General features: G+C 40.0%; 1 protein-coding gene across 1 annotated transcript in view; it reads right to left on the reverse strand.

The window, feature by feature from the left end:
* Positions 1-269: 269 nt before the first annotated feature.
* Positions 270-22,525, reverse strand: part of CERS6 (ceramide synthase 6) — a 322,915-nt gene continuing 300,659 nt past the window's right edge. The window contains exons 9-11 of the mRNA XM_060302302.1: positions 9,174-9,330; positions 8,592-8,615; positions 270-5,863 (exon numbers count right to left, since the gene is read on the reverse strand). Of these exons, the coding sequence (XP_060158285.1) occupies positions 5,711-5,863; positions 8,592-8,615; positions 9,174-9,330 (334 nt within the window). The 3' untranslated portion in view covers positions 270-5,710. The remainder of the gene's footprint in view (positions 5,864-8,591; positions 8,616-9,173; positions 9,331-22,525) is intronic.

Below are 22,525 nucleotides of genomic sequence, written 5' to 3' on the forward strand. Positions count from 1 at the left end.
GCAGGCTGCGTGGCAAACAAAATGGTTGCTAAGGCAACACCACCATCAAGTAGCTTAGCTAAATTCTCGACAAAATAACGTATAAATAGAACATTATATGGAACGTATAAATATTACATCCTTTTTTGTAATCATAGCGACTACTGGGGTTTGAGGAGGCTTACAAGAAACTCATAGGATGATGTGAGGATAAATCTTGTCCAGGAAGATGTGACGTATTACCAACACAAGCTCGGTAGTGCTTACAGAAAAGGGCATTTACACTGTACTCTTAATACTTATCTTTATTATGAAAGTGTTTTCAAAGTAAAATGATCCTCATTACAATGATTGCTTCCAGGGATCAAGAATGAATAATTATATTTTCATATAAAAATCAGCAAAACATAATAACAATACATAAAGTAATTCTAATTGGCTAACAGTACATCATTCCATTTCTGACAGCGATGCTCAAGCGCTGAATTGTCTTAACAAGTAAAGGTTTTGTCACCTATTCTATTTCTCACAGCAAGTTGAAAAAAATCAAATCCTCAAACTAACCACCTTCCCCTTGCATGACACCAAATGGCTATGGAGGTAACTGATCAGGTGGGTAAAGAGGTGATGAAAATCATGAGCTTAGAGGCTTTATGAAACTTTGGGAAATCAGACTTGGAGGGTGTTTTCCATGTTTAAATTAATGAAGCTCTAAGTTCCAGAATCACCACATAACTATTCCTATTACAGAGCTAATTTCTCTTTGGCAACTAATCTTTAAAAACCCCTCATTTTTAAGAGCAGTTTTACAATGACAGTTTTAAAAAATTACTGTAGATCCAAAAGAAAAAAAGATGTCTTTATAAAATCTAATTTTTCACTTAACATAGAAATCATACCAACAGCTGTTGTTCCCTGGTTTCCAGGCCATGCAACGTATACCGAAATAGGAAGCCAAGCTTTCACGGACTTGTGTTAAGGAAAACAGGCTCACGTGGGCACAATACTTTTTAGGAAAAATGGAATCAGGCATAGAAGGAAGTATGGTACACAACTGATCCAAAGGCTATTGGGAAATTGATAGCAGATAAGTGACAATATTCTGGCTTCCTTTTATTAAGAGTCCCAGGAGACTTAAAGGAATGTGAGTGAAAGATAAACAAGACAGATCCTAGGCTAGTGGTCCCCTCCCATTGCTTCCTGGGCAATCTTGAGACTGTCTAGTCTTGTGGAGACACCATATGATGGGCCGTGTGCCTGCAGAGACTTTGATCGGATGGGGTCTCAGCTTGTGGCCATTTGGTAATGTGCTCCTTTCAAAGGCTTCAGGTTGAACTCACGTTGGGAAGACTAAAGTTCTCCTTTGGGTGTCTACAGATCTTATTAACAGTTACTTATGATGTTTTACATTCTCTAACACAATTTTCTCCATAAAAACCATTATCAGGTATGCTCCCTCTGAGCGCATGTTAGAGGTGTTCCAACAGCATAGAGTGGCCCAGTGAACAGGCCTCCTCGGCATCTACTGAGCGCCCCCTAGGGGACGGGAGGGGACCATGCATACAAATGCAAACCACAGGGCCTTTTTCTGGCCTATTACTAATGAAGAATAAAAATGTGGCCACAGCGAACCAGTGCTAATTACTATCTGGTAATTTGATAATGGTACAATTTCATTTAACCAAGAGAAACTTATCCCTGCTCTGGGGACAACAATAACTTCATTTAAAAAAATATCTTGCTGCATTTTGCGTGAACTGTTTGTGACTGACAGTACTCCTTCTGTGGACAGCACACAAGTGCAGACTTTGATCTCATTTGATCTTTTCTTATTTTAACGTTAGGAACATTTCAGGGCTACTAATATTTATCTACAAAGCAGGAATGAGCCAAAGACAAAGTAAAAAAAGTGAGCTAATTAGAACCTTAAGATCTCAAATAGCACATGAAATGTAAACATTTAACCTCTTACTTCCAAAGGATTTCTTGAAACCTCTTTGGACATAATGATATCATCACACATACTGATAAAGAGAATTATTTAATACCTTCAGAATTATTCTGTATACTTTTCATACTTCAAATTAAGAAAAAAATACTCAAATATTCAGGCAACTTTGGCATTAACATCTCCAAGAAGGGGACAAAAATAACTACCAATGCAAAAATCATGAATAGATTGGGAACAATCACGGGTGTCCATAAAGTTCTCTTGGAAGAGCTCTTTTGTAAAGACTCAGGTGACTTGGAATGAAATGTAATTTTTTACTTTGGCCCAGATAAATGAGGTTGAAAAATACAGAGTGGAAGATTCAGGCCCTTTCTACCCAAGGTGCAAGCATTTAGTTTGCTCAAATTCAAACGCCATCCAATACTCAGAACGGAAAGTTTGGGAATAGAACTGGACATTTTGAGATTTACCCACCATTTTGGCTAAAGGTGACCTGATTTTATCCCACTAAAGAGTTATTTCTCTCATCCAATTGCTTGTTCTCTTTGGAGAGCCTATCTTTTTTCCTAGTTCATCTTTGTTAGATGCCTATTTCATTATCTGATGGTACCTCAGGATACCATCTGTCTAGCAGCCTAGCAGGAGTTGGATGTTAATAAAATCCTGGGGTGAAGCAGAAATCATGTGCATTTTTTCCAACACTTAGTTTAATAATCCAAAGTAGTTGCTCCCCCATTCTCAACATTCGTATCACTTAGTTTGGAAATGGGAACTACTTAGATGCTGACTTTAGGGCCTCCATGATCTTAGCTCTGAGACAAAGAGGCTGAAGGAGTCTACCACTCTCAGCTGTCGGGGGGCCATGAACAGGAAGTGGAGAAGGAGGTGGGAAGTTTCTATTGCACATGGCAGATGGTTTTCATGAAAAAAATATGGATAAGGACCAGTCAGTGATATTCTGGTTTTATCACCTTTTTTTGAGAAACATACAGGTACATACATAGATCACACATTTTTATATCATTTATTGACCCAAGGCCAAATTCTACTTGATTTTCTACATTTTTCTCCTTCTAATCAATCTACAAAAGCTATAGAATTGGAGAATAAGATATTACCTTTTCTAGACTCCTCCCTACATATCTCTTTGTACCTTGGGAAGGTTTGAATATGACCAGGACAGGCTAAGTTAATCAATGGGAAACAACACTCTTACTAAACCTACAGTTTACTTTACAAAATCCACTTCCAAAGCTATGGCTTGGCACAGGTAGAAAATAGGCTATCTCACATATTTTCCTCTCTCAGCCTTATCAGGCCACCATGGGAGAGCAGTAGACAAGATATATTATTCTTCATCTCAAAAGCCCTACAAACACCATTCTGATTAGTCAAAAAGAACTCTTTGCCTTAAAATGTAAAATGAAATAAAAATCCACAGATACACAGAGGACTGCGTTAAGTTACTGCCATTGGTCAGAGAGGCTCTGAGAATTCTCAATCCTTCTAAGTGACTTTTGGGAAAAACAGAAGATTGTTCAGATGTCTTTGCTAAGGACAGACTTAATTCTTCATTTCATGCAAATCTTCTAAACCTTTAATTTACAAGCTGATATTCTGAAATTATTTTTCTGTGCTAAAAGTGTCAGATGATCCAAAGTGGAACACACTGTGGTTCTCTGGTTTATTTCACCCATCAGGGGACTTGCTCTAGACACTAAAGCAAGGCACGAGTCATTCTTCTGTTCCATATTTTAGCTGATAAGAAACTTTCACCTTCTCAAAAATTTTCAGCTATAACATGCATGCTGTTTACTTTTTATATATCTGCATTTTAGCAGATGTTCAGATGACTTAACAAGTATATTTGGTATTTAATGATAGGTCTTACAAATACGACCATCCACAAATTACACTCCTAGACATATCCCTGTTCTGTGAAATAAAATAATAAGGCTTTACAAGAAGAGTTAGTTATACTGTTTCTTCAATAAACAAGCAGACATATTTCCAAGGCTCTTCAATCATTACTATGGACCATACCAAAAACACACTATTTTATAAATAGGTGGGAAAAGGGTTAACATTACAGTGTGAGGTTTTTGTTTGGAAGTATTAACACTCATGTTGCACACTGTGGGCACAAAGCTTTATTTCAATTTTTAAAAAAATTGAATTGAATACGAATGGTTTTGGGCAGGACATGCACTTGCTAGTATTTTGCTGTTCCCTTCACTAGCCCTGACTTGCACATTGATAGCACTGCATTGTGGTTTGGGGCTCCTTTTTTAGAAGATGGTCTTTCTGATTTATGAAATAAGTATTTATAATACCTTTTTATTCCCTCTTACTAAAAGTTGGTTTCAAGAAAAGAGATAAAATCTTTGGTTTATGTGTGTGGTTTTCTTATCTATACATAAGTAACACTGCCCTGTAGGAGACTATGGAAACTTATTTTTTCAGTAATCTTTCTCATTGCTGAGTAGAATTTTTATTGTTTTTTTTCTGGAAATAGCTCCCTTTGAACAAAAATTCCTGGAAACTGAGCAAGTTCTTCAAAGAAGCAAACAAAAGGACTTAGAGCATAACACTGCTCAGTTTCTAGTAACAGGAAATTCTGTTATGTTATGGGTTATGTTTAAGGAGAAAAGACGAACGGTAAAATAGTCTTTCTCCCATTGGCTTTATTTTGCTCAGAAAAATAAAAACATCAAGATCAAATACTAGAGAGGGCACTTTCTTTAAAGCTGGTTGCGGTAAAGTGCTTTGCATTAGAGGTGACTTTTGCCAACTCTTGGAAGTCTCCTTTATCTGTTCCAAAATATACTTAGCTTCTTTTTTTCATGACATGGCAAAAGACGGCGCTAATTACAGGGGTAGTGGTAAAACCTGGTTGAAATCTGCTGCTCTCTTTGTATTATTCTCAGATCATGGGACAAATTCTCAGTAGGAAGAGTGACTTCTTTGTTTGTAACCATGACCTTAAGTCTTCCTTCAGAGCCGGAGCACTGACCCCGTAATAGAGAATAAAAAAATCTCTGTAACCTCCAAAGTTAATCCCCAGCTAGCTGCCATTCTCACTGAAGAGATCTTGGCTGTGTGAATAAGAAATGACATCTAATCCAAAGCAATTTACTACAAAACAAATTTTTTAAGTCCTCCAATAACCACACTCTTTAATTGCAACAGCTAATCGACCACGAAGAGTGACAATTACAAAACTGAGCTCATCCTGTTCCAACTTTACACCGGGACAAAGCTCACTGAGACTGTACAGGCCGTTTCGAAACAGGCACTGTAACACAAAGAAAGCAAACCTATTTGGAGCTGTACGAGGATCCTGCACTGGGATTTGCTTGCTCTAAGTGACCAATTAAGCTAAGGCTCCTAGCGGACTGGCTTAGGGGAATAGAAAGGGATAGAAGCAGATGGAGCGTCTCCCTCACTGTCATGAACCCAGAGAGTAAAAAGGAGTGAGGAAACCCTCTTTTGTCCACAGATTCACAAACAAATACAAAAAAATAAATAATATTCTAAGACAGTACAAATGCAAATACTGTTCCCTTGTGCCAATTACATAAAGCATGCCTACATATACAGAATGGTAATTCTTCCTCATTCACAGACAGGACATATGGCAGTGCACTATTCAAAATGCTTTGATAATCCTAATTTTTGTTTCTGGTGCTGAGAGATTATGAAAGGAACTGCATTTGCAACTTATTAAATACTTCCAGGAACAAACAGTTCACTTTATTTGGGACTTGTAGTTTTGAGTAATTAATCTTCCATGGAGCAAGGGCCAGTGAGGAGATACCCGTTGGTACCACTGGTCCCATTGGTGGTGGTCGCGGCATGGGGGTTACTCCCCGGAGGTTCCGAGTCCTCCTCATCTGAGCTAGACTCAATATCGCTTCGATCGTCCTTGGACACCTGTGGAATACGAGAAGGTGAGTGCAGCCAGCTCTGAAGGAACCGTTAAGGTATGGCATGCTCAGAAGTATATGCACAATCACACATGAAGAAAAACAGATCTAACTATTGAAAACATCGAAGAGGATAGGAACATTGCCATAGTAATAAGTTCCCCTTCTTTGGAGATAGACATTTGGGTGACTAAGTCAGTTATCAAGGAATGTAGGTGGATTTAGGCATCGCAGGGGGCTAGCTTTGTTGACTTCCTTAAGGTGCCTTTGGATACTGAGAATGTACTAGACCATGAACCCCACTCTTACTGGCAAAGTAGCATATGGTACTACCGGAATGGCACTATAGGAATTCGGTACAAATGGATCCATTTATTCTCGGATGATCACATTCTCTCTGAGAATCATTTAAAGTCAGCTCTTAATTAACTACACTAATGGAGATATTCACTAGCTCTGTTCACTAAAACATCATTCTTATTTGGCTTTTTTTTTTTCTTTTTTTTTTTGCGGTACGCGGGCCTCTCACTGCTGTGGCCTCTCCCGTTGCGGAGCACAGGCTCCGGACGCACAGGCTCAGCGGCCATGGCTCACGGGCCCAGCCGCCCCGCGGCATGTGGGATCTTCCCGGACCGGGGCATGAACCCGTGTCCCCTGCATAGGCAGGCGAAGTCTCAACCACTGCGCCACCAGGGAAGCCCTTATTTGGCTTTTTAATGCATTCGTTGATGATTTAATTTTTCTTTTTTGTCTGCTAGAATTAAGTAGAAATTTTGTTTTGTATACCACATAACAACTAATGGCAGCAGGAGGCATCTGGGGCACTTGCTGGGTGAGGTCTAGTTGAAAATATTTCCCAAGAAAAATCTACTGGCTCGATCATCATGAATTGGCTCCCATCATTCCAGGGTTCTTCCCTCCTCCATTCAGACTCTACAAGTCATGAGTAAGGCACCAGGATATAAATCTATATGTTACCATAAAGGATGAAAAAAAATCATACTGTCTCACAAGGAGGTAATGTAGGAAGAAATTACAGAAATACTCTACTGCTTATAAAACTGAAAGAGTTTGAACCTCCTACTCTATGTCTACATCATGGTAAACATTTTTACCCCACAGGCCTTAAGACCTTTGAGTAACTGCGTGCTGTTTACTTATTGTCTAAGGCGGGTGGTGGTAGCAATAGGGACCTGGTGGCTTGCTTGGCTTCATAGAAAGTTTCCCAGTCTAGTCCCTTATGATTCTCTAAGAGGTGGCTTGGGAAGTCGGCAGAATCTCCTGGGAGGCTTTTCAGAATGAACTGAGTTCCACATCTCATCCTCTCTGTCACTGCTACCCCCAACCGGAGAACCCTGGAATCCACTGCCCTCCCAATTTGAGAAGCCACCATCACTGCAGGAGAACGTCACCTTCGTCAGGTGGGGTGGGGTGAGGTGGGGACAGGAGAAAGTCCTGAGCTGAGCACTGCTGCTCCAGCCTAAGCAGAGATGACTGAGTAAATATGTAAAAATGGATCTCACTCCAATGGCCCTTGAGATGAGATGAGACTCACAAGGACCATCTCCAAGAAGATTTAGATACTGAAACACCAAAATGACTGGATTATAAGGATACTTTAACTTAAAAAGACATGGGTCACAAAGACAGCATTAGAATAAAAGCTCCACTACGTTTGGAAATCCATTAGTCATAAATTAAGCTGCTAATAGGAAAGAAAACTCCAGTTTCAGAGAGCGATTAATTTACATTTGCATGCTTAGTAAGATTATTTTTAATTGCATTTGGGAAAAAAAATCTATACTTATGTTACCTCCAAAGGAAGGAACAATTTAGAATATCTCAAAATAAACCACAGGAAAACAGAGTCCATAACTCATGGCCAAGATGAATCTTACTGCTCTAGGTGAACAGCAAAGGCAGTTAAGATATTTTGAAGCCTGAGGTCTGGAATAAAATTGACTGTCTCCTAATAAAGTTGAAGAAGTAAACTAGAGAGAAGACAGCGTATCTGGTGGAAATAGCAATGCAATAAGGACACAAATCATCTAATCTACAGCCTCCCTGCATCTTCAGTTACCATTATCATACTGACAGTATTGTGCACATTGATTTAATTTGTATCCAAATGAGAACAGGAGCGTTTTTTAAAATAGAAATACATGCTCATTTTAAAGAGTACGAGGTCACAGAGAAAAAATGAACTCTTGCTTTTAAACAATTCATTGCTAAAAATATTTTGTATTTACATAGGAGCTGATGCGGAGAATTGGCTTCATAGTACGTGACTAGATGTCCCAAGCCCCGGCGGAAGGGGCTCACAAAGCGGTCACGTGCTGTTCCGCTGCCCAGGGCAGCCCTGGCAAAGAGCCGATGCTCTGGCCTCCCTTCCGGACCGCGTTGATCCTCTCCCCAACTTAGTTCTGTTTCTCATACTTCACTTTGGTCTATTTCTGTTTTTTAGCTGACATGTTGAACATCAATTAAAGAAATCCATCTCCTTCGTTGGATCATGCAAAATTTAGCAGAATGAAAGCTCACACAAAAGGTCACTAACTGAGCTGTCCCTAGCATCCCTCACAGCTGGTGGGAGCCACACCTCGGTTACAGCCTCCAGGCAGTGCCAACAGATTAGACAGAACAATATGCATGGAAACAAAAGCATCAGAGTGCCCCTCCAACGGGCTAACGTGGGACCCAGGACTGGCATAGAGAGAGAGGCGTGAGAAACTTACATGTAAAGGGTTCCACTTCCCAGACTTCCAGGTTGGCAGAAGGAAGAGAACGAACAATGAAAGTAAGAAAATGTCACAGAGAACGTTCCAGAAAAGTCACTGCTCTACACAGAGGGCTTGAGGCCTGGGAAGCTTTATTCAAATCAGCTTCATGAGCCCATTTTTAACCAAAGGGATTTAACTAAATTTTTACTGACAAAGTCATAAATGGTCATACTACATCAAGCAACCCTTTCTCATAAAATAAAAGAATTATTAAATTTCTGTCTGGTATAAGTATAATCAGAGGAGGACCAAGGGAGACAGAGAAAGGGAGAGTAGGAACACAACAAATAATATACCTCCATTGAATCTAAAATTATAAATGCAGATCATTCAGCAAAGCGATGCTACATGTAAAATAATCAACTAGACAGAAGAAAATGAAAGTTTGTATTATGTTTCAAAGAGGTTATGCTAAACCTTGAAGGAGAAAAAACAGTTCTGATGATATTCTAAATAATAAATAATGTTCTTGTTGATTAGAAGAACACAAAACCATAATTTTCTGGGACATATTAGAAAGGGTGAGTTTTATCTTACCTTGCCTTTTGAAATAGCTTTGCAAGCTATTTTTACGATCAAGTAAGACCAGAAGCAGTTCAAGCCTTGTATTACCAACAGCAGTAGGTTAAAAACCCACCAGGAAGGGTAAGGTCCAACAATCTCCCAACTTTCAAATAATGTGGTATTTAACACCCTAAGGAAAAGGAGAAAGTAATCATTGAACACAGCTTTTCACTTTGCCTTCAAAGGAACTCTAGTTACTGCAAAGAGGCACGAAGTCAATGATATCCACTGACTACTCCCTGCAAGGATGGTCTGAAGGCTGACAAGGTACTTAGAAGAGTCATCACCGGAACGATTCCCCTGGTGGCATAACATTCCTTTGGATTCTAGCTTGAATAGTGTACTTGTGCTCCCATTCACTTTTGTTGTCATTTCTCCCGTTAATTTTCATTACGTTTTCAATTGATTCTATTTCTCACTACTGGTTAAAAGGCCTGTATCATCCTTGAAGTTGCTTTTGGCCTTTAAATACATGTGAGGAATACCATTTAATAATATTACATTGCAAGGAAAAGAAAAGAGTAATTAATTCCAGACACACTAGTTAAGTTTAAACTATATGCTTAGCACAGTGAGTTAGAATATACTTAAGACCTAATGCCTGTCCTCAAGTGGTTTATAGTCTAGTAGGGGAGCCTGTACTGGGTCCTGAATTTTGTAAGCCTTCCCCTGGGCAAGAACTGGCAACTGAAAGATATCATATTGAAGTGATGTCTTGAGATGAGTGTTGGAAGGAGTTTTTTTTTTAATTATTAGAATATAATGAATATACGTAGTTTTAAGAGTATGTACTTGAGGCAGGTGAACATATTTGAAGTAACTGGTTCCCTCTGTTATCCACCATCAGGACCAGGATGGAGCAGCCACCTGGGGCAGATACAGGACGGCTGGTTTCAGGGCTTGGCTCTCATCCTTGCTGTATCTGCTCCTAAGCCTTTGGAAGTTGATTCATGCCTTTCGGACTCACACTGCTGCCACACAGAAGCACGGTAGCCACAAAATTTTGGAATTACTCTCACTTCCTTGCTTTCCTCCTTAGCTTAGTGATGGGCTGGTTTGGAGATCTAAGTGGACTGACAAAACTCATCGAAGTGTATTTCCACCAACTGTCCCTGCAGTGCTTTGCTGGGACCCTCAGGAGAGGTTAGGTGGACAATACTCAGTGACTAAGGGGGAGGGATGGAAAACTCTTGAATGTAAGACACAGACCACTCATACAAGAACAGAAGGCACATATACAGAAAATTTTAATATAAGAGTGTGATGAATGCTTCGAGAGAGGTTAAGAAAAGTACTTAGTGAATTCACAAAAGGAAAAAAAAACACATTGATTTGAGGTGGGATAAGAGGTAAAGAAAAAACGGAGAATGAATAATAGACATAAACAGGTTCTCCATGCCCAATTTCAGCAACCTGCATTCATAGACCAGAATGAGACAAACAGAGTGTGTCTCTAACCCTGCCATATTAGTTATCTCTCAAGAACAATGCTCAATACACATGGATTTAAAATCCTAAAATCAATAGTATGGAGCTGAATTTGACAATTCATTAAAAGTATATTACTCTATGATATAGTAGTATTCATTCTGGTGGAGGGGGACCAACATTAGGAAATCTATTAATATAATTATCACACGTCCACAGGCCAAATTGGAACAAACCTAATTATTCCACCTGCACTGAAAGACATTTGGCAATGTTCAATTCTCCACTGCTGATGTTTAAAACTTGGAACTTAAAGCACTTAATATGATTTTTATCCAGCTCAACTCAGCAGTGGTCATAATACTTAACAAATACCAGAGTTACTGACTTTATAATTAGGAACAAACCATGAACAACCAGCATCACCATTATTATTTAACCCTATTGTAGTAGTTCTGGCTGTTAAGTATGGTAAAAAGTCAGAGTTCATTTCAAATAATAGGCATTAAATCTCTGTAACTATTTCAAAAACAGCAAACAATCAAAATCTCCAATAACAGGTAGTGGTTAAAAAACTATGAAGATATTCCAGAAATTATAAAGTCATCACAATATTAAACATGTTTCAAGAGTTTCTTATGACAGAGAAAAATCGTAATATCTCAATTCCATAAAATAAATATATATTTGCACATACACACAGAAAAAGTAAGAGAATTATAATTCATTGGAAGGAATTAAAGCCATTATAGACTTTCTTTCTTTGGTGGATTAGGGAATTTTGTATTTTCTTCTTTATATTCTTCTCTTTTCCAAATCCATGACAAATAATTAGGGCAAAGTACAAGTAATTTATAAAAAGGAATGTTAGGATAATGCCTATATTCCTGCCTTGTTTGTTATCCCAAGAGGCAGCCATGTCTTTATACACAGTCTGCAGGCTACGGGACAACAGGTCTAAACAAAGGTGAACTCCACGACAGCAAGGGAGGACTTACACACCTTATGCTTTTCTATCTCCAGCACCTTGCAAAACACTGCGAAGTAATGTGCTCGCTGGACCTGATGGCTGATTGACTGTGTGTTTGTTCAGTAATCAAATAAATAGATATGCACAAGACAACTCGGGAATAATCACAATAATTTTATTTCAGAACCAGCTCTGCTTCTTGACATATTAAACATGTTGACCTTCAGAGGGAATTCAGTTTCATTTGAACAGAAAGAGGTCCTGTAGAAATGGCAACCACGACTGCGTGATGCTACGCGTTATAAATTAGCCTTTGCTGAATTATAAGTTTGAGAACCTTTCTCACCATTACAGTTTGCTTGGCTTATTATGAACAGAGTGTCATGCAGTCGCTGGTGACATGATATTCACATTAATTTCTGAAACACTGCATCAGAATTTACAGGCTTTGCCATGACAATCAGCGGCACCTCTGAAATGCCACTCAAAAGTAATGGGATTTCTTTGAAAATTGACTTGGCTGCCTGCAGAGACAATTGAGAAAAAACAATCAGTGCACCTAAGAGCTGTATCTCTCAGTGAGAAGCTTGGTAAGGAAAACAATATGTGAGGAATTGAGATTGAGGAGAGAGACATGATGCCACTTGGATTCTGAAAAACAGCAAACCCAGGAAATGGTGCCTTTGTTTAGCCACAGAATGTTTCTGATGAGAAAACTGTCCCCTTTTGGGCAAACTATTAAAATGGTGATTACAGGATTTTATCCTTTCCCAGAGGTTAGGATTAGGAGTACATACTTTAATGATGTCATTACAAATCTATGGTGACAGGGCTCTGACGAGTGGCATCTCTGAGGGAGGATTGAGGGGACAGGACAGGAGGGAGGCTGCTGGCATGCTGAAAACATTCTCTATCCTGATTCAGGTAGTGATTATGCAGATTATACATATGCAAAATTTTACAAATGTAAAAATGTATCATGAAGATTTGTGGACGACACTGTGTGCATTACACCTCAATAAACTAAAATGGAAAAAAGTACTCTGGGGCAAACACTGCCAATATGCAACCTCTGGCTTGCATAATTACTATAATATCAGTGTTTCTACCCCCGCCCCACTAGTTTGGGGTCAATATATGGCTTCTAAGAAAATAGATTTTTTTCTTCCCCCAAAATAGCCTACAGCATCAAACCTCCTGCTGCTCCAATCAAGTGGTGGAGAGTTTGGAAGCATAAGGGGCCAGAAAAGACCATTTTCCTTTTCATTAATGTTAGGGTCACTTAACCACTAGATGGCGCATCACGCATGTACAAAGCGTGCTCAAGTAGGTCTATTCTGCCAGAACCTTCTGCCAGTCTGGGTCCCAGCACAGAAATCACTCCATCTTCAGGTTACACCTTCCCTTCTAAGAATCTTCCCCAACAATGGAATGAAGAGGCTCCCGTCGGTGCTTGTTTCTTCCTGCGTGATTCCCAATAGAAACGATGCCTGCAGGGCAAAGCTCCAAGCAATCCACTGGTGATGTAAAGATGCACCACTTACCACCCCAACAGCTTAGCCCTGATGGGTTCTTTTAATGGCTGTCTAATGAATCATAATTTCATTTGACTTGCCCTATAGTTACTTTTGCTCAGGCTTATTACCCTTTATGGATTTTTCATCTTCAGTTTGATTATCACAGAAATATGTATATACAGGCTATGTGGGGATAGGAGGAGGGGAATGTATACATTCATGCAGAAAAGTTTAGCCACTTTTTCTTAAGCAAAGTCAGAGTAGTCTCATTTTAATACTATATCTAAGGCTTTACTCATTCATACTCCAAGCATCAATGTGACTTCTGCTTGCCCCTTAAACCTCAGAAGTCCAGAAGTCTACTGTCATAGAGCACAGTGTGAAAAGATCTCCACTGGTGTCTCATTCAGAAAAGCTATAACCAATGCTTTTTTTTTTTTTTCATTTTTATCGTGACTGCCAACTCAGAAGTTTATCTTTAGTATGCAAAGTTAGATAAATATCCTTCCTTTCCACTCCATATATCTTACTTTTAAAATATTCCAGTGATTAAGAGGCAGGATCACATAATGGTGGTTGAGTTATTAAAGATGACAGAGGCCTAGGTGCTCTCACTGTGTGAATGAAGTTACAGGTGGACGTTTACGATAAGGCCATGGCAAGTAATCATAAGCTTTGCCTGCGTCCCTTCCTCTTCTACCCCCACCAAAGAGCTCCACCTGAGCCTTGGTTGTGTGTTTCTGGAATGATCTATAGAAACACCACAATAATTAGATCCATGTCAAATATCCAAAGAGAGCCAAGATTGCTTCTCAGGGAGAGTCAGGTTCAGGGCCTCACGCTGAGGATTGCTGCATGATGCCAGGGAGGGTAGATTAAAAAGGAAAACTTGTTTTACAGTCAAAATTAAGGTGTTCTTTACTTCAGAGCTTTTGAATGGTCTTGACTTTGCTTTCCCAGACAGACCGCAGTATATTTCAGGATGTGTGTGCTTCTCTGGCATTTACTTTCATTTGACCTACACAAAACATAAAAGAAAAGTAGATTCTACCTAAAGCTTATCCGTAATCTACCGGCATGTTTTGCTCATTTTAAAGTAGATGGTAACAGAAAAGCATTTAAAATGTACTCTCAACAGAAACCATGGACACTTAACACCTGAAAAAGAAACGTCAGGTAATTATTTCACTGTTATAAGCAATGCTCTTTGTCCTGGTTTTTCTAAAGTAATAAAAGCTCCAGACTTAAGAACAATTTGGTCAAGCGTTGGGTAGTCAAGGCTGCTAGACAGCCGCAAACCTTGCTCACAATGCCTGGATGCCTAATTATCTCGAATAATAGATTCGCAGCCTGTAGCAGACACAGAAGTAGCTTCTCTGTCCCTGAAAGGAAGCTGAACTTGAACACAGAGGGACCATCTGTCTTTCCTCTAGCAATGGGCATATCGGTTCTGTCATATTGTTATCTGAGTAAGACATGGGGATCATCTCATTTATTTTTACTTTTAGGTCACAGCCTGGCCAGACTTAGACACTGATCCCTTATATCACAGGAAGTTTGTCACTAGTAACTTCCTGGCTGGGGTGGATGTTTTTCTCAAAATGAGTCATTGCCCTCCTGGTGCCCCATTTGCTGTCTGTCTGCCTGAGTTCCCAACCCCTCCACTGCCTGGTCTGCCTTTCTATGTTCCTCATCTCCCAACCTGAGTTTCCCGAGAGAAGAACATGTCCTTCAGGCTGTATCCTGATTCCAACATACTTACACTTTCAACCCTCCTCTTTGTTGCCTACGTGCCCCTAAAACAGACTTGTCTGGTTCTCAATAACTGCTCTTTTTTTAAAGATTTTTTTGATGTGGACCATTTTTAAAGGCTTTATTGAATTTGTTACAATATTGCTTTTGTTTTTTATGTTTTGGCTTTTTGGCTGCAAGGCATGTGGGATCTTAGCTCCCCAACCAGGGATCAAACCCATACCCCCTGCACTGGAAGGCGAAGTCTTAACCACTGGACCGCCAGGGAAGTCCCCATAACTGCTCTTTATTGAGTAATTAGTATGTGTTGAGCACTGGCCCAAACACGTTATATACATTGTTTTACTTAATCCTTTCAACACCTCATACAGAAGAATCCCCATATAGTAGAATTCTTACACTAGGCTAATATTTATTGAGCTTTATGTGTCAGGAACTGGGCTCAGGCTTTAATGTGCTAACGCATAATCCTCATGAAATAAACCCTATGTGATAAATTCTATTTTTTTTCAAAGTAGGTATTATTATGTCTATTTCACAGATGAAGAAACTGAAGTACAGGTTTGTGCTGTATGCCCAACACTGTCCCCACTGTTGGGGACACATATTCGTGGGCCTCAAAGAACTCATAATCTAGTTGGGGAGTTGGGGACGGAATATAAATCGGCATATTGTCTTTAGTGGGTAGTGTCACCACATGTATCAAAATGTACATACCTACTGAGTCTATGATTCTATTTCCAACCTTTTGTCCTAAGGAAGAATTTCAGGGATTTGGAAGATTTAGCCATAAGGATGTTCATTTAAATATTATTTATAGTAGCATACTACTTGAAACATCCTAGATGATGTTTACAAATAGGGTACTGATGAATAAACCATGACCTTCTCAGAAGATGGAATATTCTGTAACCGATATAATTATGTTATAGAAGAATACTTAATGAAATGGAAAAATGCTTATAGTACAACGTTAAATGAGAAAGACAAAGCTATGAAACAGTCTGTGCAGAATGATCGCATTTTGGTAAAGAAAAAGATGTAATTTTAAGCATATAAAATGTTAGAAACAAAGACATCAGATTATGAACAGTGGTTATTTCAGAATTATGGGATTGGGATTTTGTTTTCTTCTTTGTGGTGTTTCATATTCCATAAAATTTCTGTAATGAATATTTAAGTATAACGTGTATATAATCCCTATTAAATAAATATCAGTTTAAGTTAAAATTTGAGGAGACCATAGGAGAATGATAACAGATAGCCAAGTGCTAACAGAAGCCTCTAAAGGTCTTAACTAGGGCAAGGAGGGCAACAGGTGTTCGCAGAGCTGGATGCATTTCCCAAAAGCTACCTCACTAAGTCTCAGAGCCGCACAGGGGCGGCCTGGCTTGGCCATACACGGTTTTCCTCAAAGTCCCGGCGTCCTGCTCCAGACAAGAAGGCAGTGACTGACGGAACTTGTCTGTGGTCACACCAGCTGGTGCCCTCTGTCCCCTCAGGCTGGCATGTTTTATGTGAGTGGGGGATGGCTGGCTCCTGGGAGGGTCGAGGAGGAGAGCTGCTCGCAGGGCAGAGCAGGGCGTCCCAGTGGCGGCAAAGTCCCTGCCTCTCTGGGATAGGTCTGTTCACAGCGCTGCCTCCAAAGACAGATGCTTTTATTCCCCCTGAACAAAGGAAGCAGCTCTCTAGGTTCATTCGTGGTTATGGGTGTGGAGATTCTGAGACGGTAGAGAGGCCAACTTGAACACACATCATAAGCACATTTGATCGCTTTTGTCCCTGGAATGGGGCTTTGTTGGCATGTTTGGAGCTGTTTTTGTCAGAGTCCCCTGATTTTGTTAGAGCTTAATAACTGGCCTAAGAACTGTGAAACCTGCCTGATCTCTGCACTCTCCTTCTGTTACCTTCTTATTTCATGATTCTGTGGAAGAAATGTGTTTTGCAAGATATAAGACAGAGCTTCTGGAATCTATGGGGGCAATACCTGCAAATCTTGTCTTGGGGGCAGGAAGAAACGGAAACGAGGAAGGGGAAAGGAAAGAGAGAGAAGGGGAATGGGCGGATGGGAAACGGGCAGACAGAGGGGACGAGGAGACCTGCTTCCCTGAGGCACTGCTCATGTCTGTAACTTGAATCAGGACCAGGCCTTGCACAAACTCTGCACGACATGTAATACCACACCATTTCTGGGATTACATATTACACTAATAAAAAGAGAGCCACAAGACAAATGGTTGTGCCCTGGAGTTTAGGAGGGGGAAATGGCTGTGCAAAGCTCAGGGCCTGAAACTCAAAAGCTTCTTCCACCTGTAACTGCCGGGCTGGGAATCTGCCGGGTGTGATTTATCTGCTGGCAAACTCAGCGCAGGTACATATTCTAACAATTTACTGAGGAAGAAAGAAATACAAACCCTGCTTTGGAGAGAAGGATGGCTGAAATGCAGCAAACCCAGAGGCCTCCCCCGCCACCCCATCTGACTCAGGTGGTCCCAGGACAGTTGTTCAGCAAGGGTGTCCAGACTCAGGAGCTGGATAGCAAAGAGCTCTTTTGCAGAAATCCCAACCGCCAACATATCAAGATAGTGGCCCTCGAGACAGTGGTTTTATTTGGTAAAACTTGTCTTCGAATACAGTATACAGTGCCCTAGGGCAGCGGTCCCCAACCTTTTTGGCACCAGGGACCGGTTTCGTGGAAGACAATTTTCCCACGGACGGGGTTGGAGGGGGCGATAGGGTTTGTTCAGGCGGTAACGTGAGCGATGGGGAGCGGCTGTAAATACAGATGAAGCTTCCCTCGCTCCCCCGCTGCTCACCGCCTGCTGTGCGGCCCGGTTCCTCACAGGCCACAGACCAGGGGTTGGGGACCCCTGTCCTAGGGGGCTTCATCTAAACGGCAAAAAGCCAATTTAACTGACAGGACAAGACACTCTCTCTGCTCCTACTAGCTATAGTGTGCTTAACAGTGCTTACCCATTCAACCTCAATCACTTCTTTCCATAGTCCGTGGCCATGAATAGAATGTTTACAGTCAATGAGATGAATATAAGCCTTCTCTTCTCACGGACAGAAATAGCAATAGCCAAGGCCATACCTTAAATCACAAGGAATATTTCTTACACACCATTGGCTATCCGTGTGTACTGGGCCTAGCACCTTGTTAGGAGGTTTGAGTGGTATTTGGGTAGCATTTGATGCAGTTTTCACTCACATGCATCATAGATGTTGATGATGAAAGTGCTACATCATCAATGGAGAAGTAGGCAAAGGATATGGACAGTTCACAGAAAAAATACAAATACAAATGACATATGAAAACATGCATGAAATGTTCCGCTTATAATCCAATGAATACAAAATTAAAACAAGAGATATGTAGGCCATAGTTTTTGGAATGATGTGTCATGACATCTGCAACCCACTTTCAGATGATTTGACAAATGTAAGAGAAATGCATGTATGTAAAAGAAATGCAATGGGTACTGCAAGGGGTAACAGTTGATGAGGGCAGGTGGGACTATATGAGTATTCATTATATATGTTTTTCAAATTCTCTGTGGGTTTGGACATGTTCAAACTAACAAATTAAATTAAAAGAGAAAACGTTTAAACTATCAAATCAAAAGGCATAGAGTGGCTGAATGGATAAAAGAACAAGACCCATCTATATGTTGCCTACAAGAGATTCACTTCAGAAGTAAGTACACACAGAGACTGAAGGTGAAGGGAGGAAAAAGGATATTCCACGTAAGTGGAAATGAAAAGAAAGCTCAAGTAACTATACTCATATCAGACCAAGCAGACTTTAAAACAAAGAATGCAATAAAATCAAAACGAAAAGGCCACCTACTGAGTGGGAGAAGATGTTTGCAAACCATACACTTGACAAGGCTTAATAGCCAAGCTATATAAAGAACACATACAACTCAACAACAACAGAAAAACTCAATTAAAAAATGGGGAGATGGGCTTCCCTGGTGGCGCAGTGGTTGGGAGTCCACCTGCCGATGCAGGGGGCGCGGGTTCGTACCCCGGTCTGGGGGGGATCCCACGTGCCGCGGAGCGGCTGGGCCCGTGAGCCATGGCCGTTGGGCCTGCGCGTCCAGGGCCTGTGCTCCGCAGTGGGAGAGGCCACAGCAGTGAGAGGCCTGTGTACAGCAAAAAAAAAAAAAAAAAAAAAATGGGGAGAGGATCTGAATAGACATTTTTCCAAAGAAGACATACAGATGGCCAACAGGCACGTGAAAAGATGTTCATCATCACTAATCCTCAGGGAAATGCAAATCAAAACCACAGTGAGATATCACCTCACACCTGTCAGAATGGTTATCAGGAAAAAGACAGGAGTAACAAGTGTTGGAGAGGATGTGGAGGAAAGGAAACCCTTGAACATTGTTGATGGGACTATAAACTGGTGGAGCCACTATGGAAAACAGTATGGAGATTCCTCAAAAAATTAAGAATAGAACTACCATATGACCCAGCTATTCCACTTCGGGGTATTTACCTGAAGAACATGAAAACACTATTTTGAAAAGATACATGCAAAACGGAAGCAATCTAAGTGTCCATCAATAGATGAATGGGTAAAGAAGATGTGGTGTGTACACACACACACACACCACACAATGGAATATCCCTCAACCATGAAAAAGAGTGAAATCCTACTATTTGGGACAACATGGATGGACCTTTTTTTTTTTTTGAAGAGTAAACGATTCGGTTTTTATTAAATGAGTAAACATTTGTTATTCAAGTCACACATTATTTGACATTTCTTGCAAGCAAATAACTCCTTAGAAATTCTGTGATTGTGAAAATTAGACTGTTATAACTTACTGTATTTAAGATTGTGTTAATTGCCTCTGACTTCTTTGAACTCAGACACCCCTAACTTCATACACTGTCTCCTACTGAGAATAATCTTCAAACTTTATACTGATTAGAACATGGATGGACCTTGAAGGTGTGATGCTAAGTGAAATAAGTCAGATAGAGAAAGACTAATGCTGTATGATTTCATTCATATGTGGAACCTAAAAAAAACAACAAACAGACAAAACAAAATAAAAAAAACCTCCTTGATACAGAGAACAGAGTAGTGGTTATCAGAGGGGAAGGGGGTAGGCGAAGTGGATGAAGGGGGCCAACTATATGGTGCTGGATGATAACCAGACTTGTGGTAGTGATCATTTTGTAGTGTATACAGATGTTAAACTATAATGCTGTATACCTGAAGCTTATATAATTAAACTATCAAATACATGTAAAAAAGAAGATAAACCACTGTGCTGCCAAAAATAAAATAAAAGCAACGCTCTTGTAAGTGGCTGGTTGGAGTGTAAATTGGTGAAATCTTTATAGAAAATTTGGCCATACATAAAAATATTTTTAAATGATTGTTTATCCTCATAAATTTACTTTTCCAGTTATCTATCTTTATCTTTAAATAAATACATTGTCAACAAATTTAAAAACGTACTGTTTTTCATGGCAAAAAAGAAACAAATAAATGGTTAAAATGTGTATCTGTATGGTAGAATGTTATTCATACATTAAGATCATCTCTTCTATTTAATAACATGGGAGAATCCTCACAATTTAATGAAAAGTGAAAAAATCATATTAAAATCATATGCAGTATGAGCTCCAGTTTTCATATGTATGTGTTAATACATGCGTATATAAAATGCGATTAAATTGTGATTAAAAGAACATATTCTAAAATGTTCACATTGGCTACTTCTGATTCTAGGAATTTAAAATAAAAGATTTTCTACATGTATGTAGTATTCTTAGAGAAAACACTTAAGAACTTTTTTCAAGGATGATGGTCTAAAACACTTTAACCCTTTCAAGTTAGTTCAAAAATACCTATTTGTGTTCCACTCTCAGCGGGGGAAAAGGTGAAGCTGAATCTTCGGTGTCGGGGCCTGAACACCTTTAGGAATGCCCAAGGTGTACACATGGAGGGGAACTCGAACCTGAGCCACACCTGTTGGTTTTAGGATTCACATTTCTATGAGCGAGTATCCTTAGCATGGCACTCAGATGGTACTAGAGAAACAAATCCAAGAAGAAAAATCCCAGGAGGTCAGATGGACCTTCCCGATTATTCTGCCCAACTCTTCCTTTGACTGAGATCTCACCTGGAACATGATGGCAAGACATGGCCCTCCACCTGCATTCTTGTCCTGGGACCCCCAATGTGAGGGTGAAGAGTCTAGGGTGAAGCATATAGCAGGTGCTCCACAAATACCAAGTTTTTGGCAAATATTTTAGGTTAATGAGTAAATATACATGTGATTTCTGGAGTCTCTATAAATATATATATAAATATATATATATATATATATATATATATGTATAACATGTCCATTGACAATGTTCAAAATCAGTTTTTAATCAGAATGGTGTTTTCCAGTTTTAAACTAATTCCCTTTAATCTGTAGAATTTAGAAACCTGGTTTCTTCGAGTCCCACCTTGTGCCACGTGCTTCAGTGAGGCTGTTCTGCAGGGCGGCAGTTCCCAGGCCTGCTGCTCACTGGGATTCCCTGGGGAGCATTAACAGTACTGATGCCTGGGACGGCCTCCAGAGACTGTAATTCAGACGGTCTGGGGCATAGATTGGGTGGTGCAATCTTTAAAAGGTCCCCAGATGACTCCAATGTGCCGACAAGTTTGGAAACTGCCTCTTTTGTTCTCTAATTCCCTTTTGTACTTGTTTTTTTTTTTTTAAATCTACAAACAATTCTGAATAACTTTTGATGATCCATTTCTGCTCTCAGTAGACGTGATGACTGCAGGTCATTTATGATTGTGTGTGGCTGAATGACAGTTACCAGGCTGTGCATGAAATGTTTAAAATTTTGTCCCCTCGCCCACTTTAATGAGAACAATAGCACCCTGGCATCAGAACCCCCAACTCTGAGGTTTCAAACTGCCCCAACTCAGAGATAGTCGAGGACCCCACTCTTCCCAGCCCCTTGCTTACCCTCCTTTGGGCTACACAAAGCTTATGTTGAACCTCCCAGGATTTTGCAGAAATTGTCCTTCGAAGAAAGGGTCTGAAGCATGAGCTTGTAAACTCATTCAGACAATAAGTAAAGGCTGATGCAAAGGAGGGAGAGTGTCCACAGAACCAGATCAAGAAGCCCAAAACTGGAAAAGAAGATAGCGCCCTTATCCCTGCCCACATATAATTGATATTAAAAATGATTCCAAACCACAAAACAATAAGAAAATCCCTAAAAATCTTTTTCTCTTTTGGCATGGGGAATCAAGTCAATTCTTGTTGAAATGTAAAACTACAAAAAAAAAATGCTTATGGCCCACTTTGCTTGTGTCCTAAGCACACACTTAATTGATCTATTAGGCACCCAGCATGGAGCGTCCTTGGTGAGTGTTTGTGGTTCATCACCCAGTTACAATGACTTGGGTCACTTAACAACCATGTTGCTAAAGAGAGAGCAGTGTTCATTATAGATTTTTACTTGATAAGAATATTCCCCTTTAGCTTCAGTCAATGTCATCAAGTTTCCTAAGATATATCACTGGGCTTGTTATGTTTAAAACACCAGAGGAGACTATATAAAAGATTTTCATGTTCATTTTTGAAAAGCAGCTCTCACACGGCTCCAGCTAGTAACTCACTGTC

This window comes from Globicephala melas, chromosome 7 (assembly GCF_963455315.2).
Source record: "Globicephala melas chromosome 7, mGloMel1.2, whole genome shotgun sequence".
NCBI classification, from domain to species: domain Eukaryota; kingdom Metazoa; phylum Chordata; class Mammalia; order Artiodactyla; family Delphinidae; genus Globicephala; species Globicephala melas.